This window comes from Anopheles merus, chromosome 2L (assembly GCF_017562075.2).
Source record: "Anopheles merus strain MAF chromosome 2L, AmerM5.1, whole genome shotgun sequence".
Taxonomy (NCBI): Eukaryota; Metazoa; Arthropoda; class Insecta; order Diptera; family Culicidae; genus Anopheles; species Anopheles merus.
Genome location: NC_054083.1, coordinates 37484026 through 37488254, shown reverse-complemented (window position 1 = coordinate 37488254; position 4229 = coordinate 37484026). Strand labels below are relative to the sequence as shown.

Below are 4229 nucleotides of genomic sequence, written 5' to 3'. Positions count from 1 at the left end.
GGTCGGGGCAACATTAAGACGACGGTCGGCATGTACGGTACGGCAAATCCGAAGGTCTTCGCTGCGGGCGACTGTCGCCGCGGCCAGTCGCTGGTCGTGTGGGCAATCTCCGAAGGACGGCAGGCCGCGCGCCAGATCGACACGTATCTGATGGGCAAACCGAGCGCCCTCCCCGGACCGGGCGGTGTCATCGATACCACCCGCTCGCCGATCGCTGTGAACGCGTAAAGCGCTGGGATGTCGTGCACAATGTGGTCCGGGCAGTCGAGGAGGTTTCATCCTTCGGAAGCTTTCAAATCGCGTTGATCGCGTTGATGTGTGATCGAATATATGGTGGCCAAGGAACTTTGAATTTTCGACACATTTTGGTCGGACCATGAAGCGTGACAACTTTTGGAGAGGCGAATGGGAAAGCTAAGTGGCATATGTATTTCGTAAAAAGAGTAAATAATTGTGTTGCATTAATTGTGCTGCTAAAGGGCTGTGCCTTGATGGCAAACACCACCACCTGTTCTCTGTTTTTGTTTTTGCGCCATATCAAAGCATACACACACAGCAGGCAAACAAACAAACAAAAAAAGGTGGTGTAAAGAGGCCAAGCCAAAAACAAAAACACGTTCTGAGATATATTATGATGTATCGCGCACAATCGATTTATTGTAATAGTAAAAGCATATGGAACATCTTATACGTTAGTGAGCTTAGTTTAGGTACCAGGTATCTTTTATTACACACACACACACCAGCCGTTTGCACATCAATGTGTGACAGAGGGAAACAAGAAAAACTATAGGCTGTTTGTTAAGCAGGGAACGAACAGGTGGGGGGAGTGGGGGGAGGGGGTGGTAATACACACTAGCAAAGTTAGTGCGTTAGTGGCGGTGACGGCGAAACAGACGCGTTTATCGAACACAAATTATTGTATAAATGAAAGTGCGAAAACAATGCAAATTGCTTTCCGATTTCGTCATTCCTGTGCATTAGCAGAATTCGCACCGCTCTTCTACATAGGAGTATGTTGCAGAAAAATTGCAATAATAAGTGATTATTACACTATTTGCAACACCCATCCCGCCTCATTATACATAATACAGCATAGTAGTTTTATTGTTTTGTCCACTTTCTTCAATATCGTATAATTCGTCCGTCACCGTCCGTGTCGTGTTAAGAGAAATGCATTTTAAGGTAAATTACATATTTAAACAACAAAAAAAGCACATAATCATAGAAGGAAATCGTAATCCACCCATGTCAACCACACACACTGGTGGTCACCATATGATGGTGTTAGATGCTTTGATCGTAGCGTTTTTTTGATTTGTTGTTTAGGTTTTAGCAAGGCAGGACGGGTCTAAAATAGCAAAAACGCTGAAAGTAACGGAAAGGGGTGCGGAGCATAATATGGTTATAAGCTAAGAGTATAATTCAGAATAATTTATATTATCGTTTTTTGGCTAAAACACATTTCGATACGAGCGTGGATGGTAGCTTTGAGGGGAGGATATGTGATGAGTGCGCCCAATAGAGTGGCTAGCCATAGCAGCGAAATGGTTCTTCTCCTTTTCAGAGTTATTTTTGTGCATTATTGTATTAAGAGCTAGATGAAGTCTTTGCGTCCACTTTTTACGTTTAAAATGGGAAATGTTCGGGGCAAGTCTCTGTGTTTTGTTTTCTTTTTTTTACATTAAATTTTTACTTGTAAGAGACGAGACACTGTGGACGTCTAAGGGTTACAAATGCTATGCTGTTTACTACTACTACTAGCGCTAGTGAGAATCGCATGTGTGCCGTATTTGTGTACTCCCCCCCCCCCCCCCATCCCCTGAGATCTGTGTTATAGGTTCCGCGGCAGTGCGGTAGAGGAAAAGAAAAAGTAATGCCATTAGAAAGATTATTGTTTATTTTTATTTCATTCTAAAGGAAAATTTTCGTTTTTGTTTTTGAATTGCCCTCAAATATACCCTTGCTGAATTTTGCACGTTTTTATTTTGTTTTTATTTTTTATGAAGCATTTTTCATTATTTTGAATATTCAGGTTTTTGAAACGACTATCCAATGGATCGTTACAATGTATCCAACAAACTGTTACCTCAAGCACACACCTGTGTAATCCGAGTCACCTTTGAAACCACCAGCCGTCTATAGTAACGGAAATGTAAAACTATATCAATTACACTCAGTTTCAGCACCTCCACTTTACCCAAGCGTGTAAAAAAAACGTATAAAAAACAAACAAACACACCCCGGATTAGGCACGACGGGGCATCATTATATTTGGCCTTTTGAGAAGTCAATTAGACACGAGCCGTAATACCAGTAACCAACCAACACACACACACGTCCATTCTGATTGCAATTCACTCGTTTCGTTTTCAACGATACGCATTTACACGAATCGATGCAGCCGAAGAAAAATCACACAATGGAATGCAAATCTTCCGCAGGTTAGTGTTTGGGGAGTGAGGCGGTTCAACATGAGTAGTACTGTCCTATTTGAATATGGAAATGGCAGGTGGAGATGAAGGGAGAGGGAACGTGTTATGACAATAATTAGCGTGGAAAAGTATAAGATTGAATTAGCATGACTAAATGTTTTGGGGAAATAATATTAAAGGGAATTGGGAAGAAAGCTGAACTTACTACAAACAAATGCAACAGGAAACTGTATAATCAACTATAAAGAAACGACATGTTCCGTCGGTTTATCGAAACACGTGTGTGCAAAGCCAAACACCACTGATACTGCTGATACTACTGTGGTAATTGTTAAATCTTTCCTGTTTACCGAAAAGACAACATTGCACAGCAAACTCGTTGAACTCGATGTGTCTATTTACATACTGCTGCATCTACTGGATCTACTGAGCATATAAAAAAGGCAATAGCACATGAGCAACATAACTATCTGTATGCAAAACTCATCTCATGTTCCAAAACGAAAACAATGAACAAACAAACCAGCTACAAATATATCAGTGTTTTATCATTGCAACATAAAAGCGGAAGATGAAGAACAAGTAAGAGTTACGAATGAAGTTAAAATGCAAACACGTGTTATATGATAGGGAAACCGGCAAAGAAAATATGCAAAAGAATGAAAACAAAAGACAAAACCATATAAACCATGTTGAAGAAAGCAAATAATCGAACAAGTAAAACAAAATAACTCAGAACGAAAAACCCATTTTTTGCACAAAGGCAAAACAATCATAATCGAAAGATGGCAGTAGGCGCAGGGCGAGCCACGTGGTGTTATACTTATATACATATACTACTATATATATACACACACACATACTGAAACGTTTACATCGTTGTTAGGTACTTCTTGTTGCGGTAGTGCGAAATTTGCAGTCCAAACTGCGCTTATGATATACACACACACATACATGCATAATCGCGTATCAAAATGCTTATACAATTATTGTATTGCGCTTATCATATTTACAAGAAGAAGAAGAAAACAACATATTAAGCATAAAAGCATATTGTGTTTACATTGATTCCCGTGTGGTGGTGGAACGAGTTGAAAGTTAATTGCACGAAAGCATTACTTCCTTGCTGGAACTGTAACTTGGAACCGTTCAAACATTCAAATGCGCCAAAAAAGAAGGGATTTTCAATTAATCAATTCTTCCACCACCAGAACAGCTACAGAATATCGCAACATAAGATGATCTCTCAAGTGTGTATGTGTTAAAATCTTCTCACCCGCACACCGTTGTTAAATTGTTCTAAAAAATTGAAACGCTGTTTTAAAATTGTTTGGTGAACCAAAAACACTTGCAGCGCCTATAAATTACATACCCTTATCCCGCACATATGTACACCCATCTCCCCGCGATGCCATGTAATGCAACTTAAAACGTCTGTTCAATAAATGGTAGAAACATGAACACGCTTTCGCTTCCGGCTAGTGGCTAGGTGCTAGTTGCGCCTCCCCTCGGTTAGCAAATTTGTGCTGTGCTCAGCACAGATTGATTGTGCTTAGAAATTCCAAGAATCGCTCTCGAAGTGTCATCGCATGACATGACACAGGCAGAGAGATCACCTTCCCAAGTTTTATCACAAGAATCGAGCTTCCTTCTGTTCTCTAGCGTTACCTAGGGTGCGTTCGAGTGTTTTTCGTCAAAGCAAGCGCCTTCCCAATGTCGGCGACAACGCATCGATCGCATCCAGCCCATCATTCTTCATACCATCGAGCACTACGGACGGTGCTCGTACGCGTG

The 4229-nt window shown here is 40.9% G+C and overlaps 1 protein-coding gene across 3 annotated transcripts in view; it reads left to right on the top strand.

The window, feature by feature from the left end:
- Nucleotides 1-1978, top strand: part of LOC121593754 (glutamate synthase 1 [NADH], chloroplastic) — a 29055-nt gene extending 27077 nt beyond the window's left edge. For all 3 annotated transcript variants that reach the window (XM_041916402.1, XM_041916403.1, XM_041916401.1), the window contains one exon: nt 1-1978. This exon is cut by the window's left edge and continues 14 nt beyond it. In XM_041916402.1, coding sequence (XP_041772336.1) covers nt 1-228 — 228 coding nt within the window. In that variant the 3' untranslated portion in view covers nt 229-1978.
- The last annotated feature ends 2251 nt before the right edge of the window (nt 1979-4229 follow it).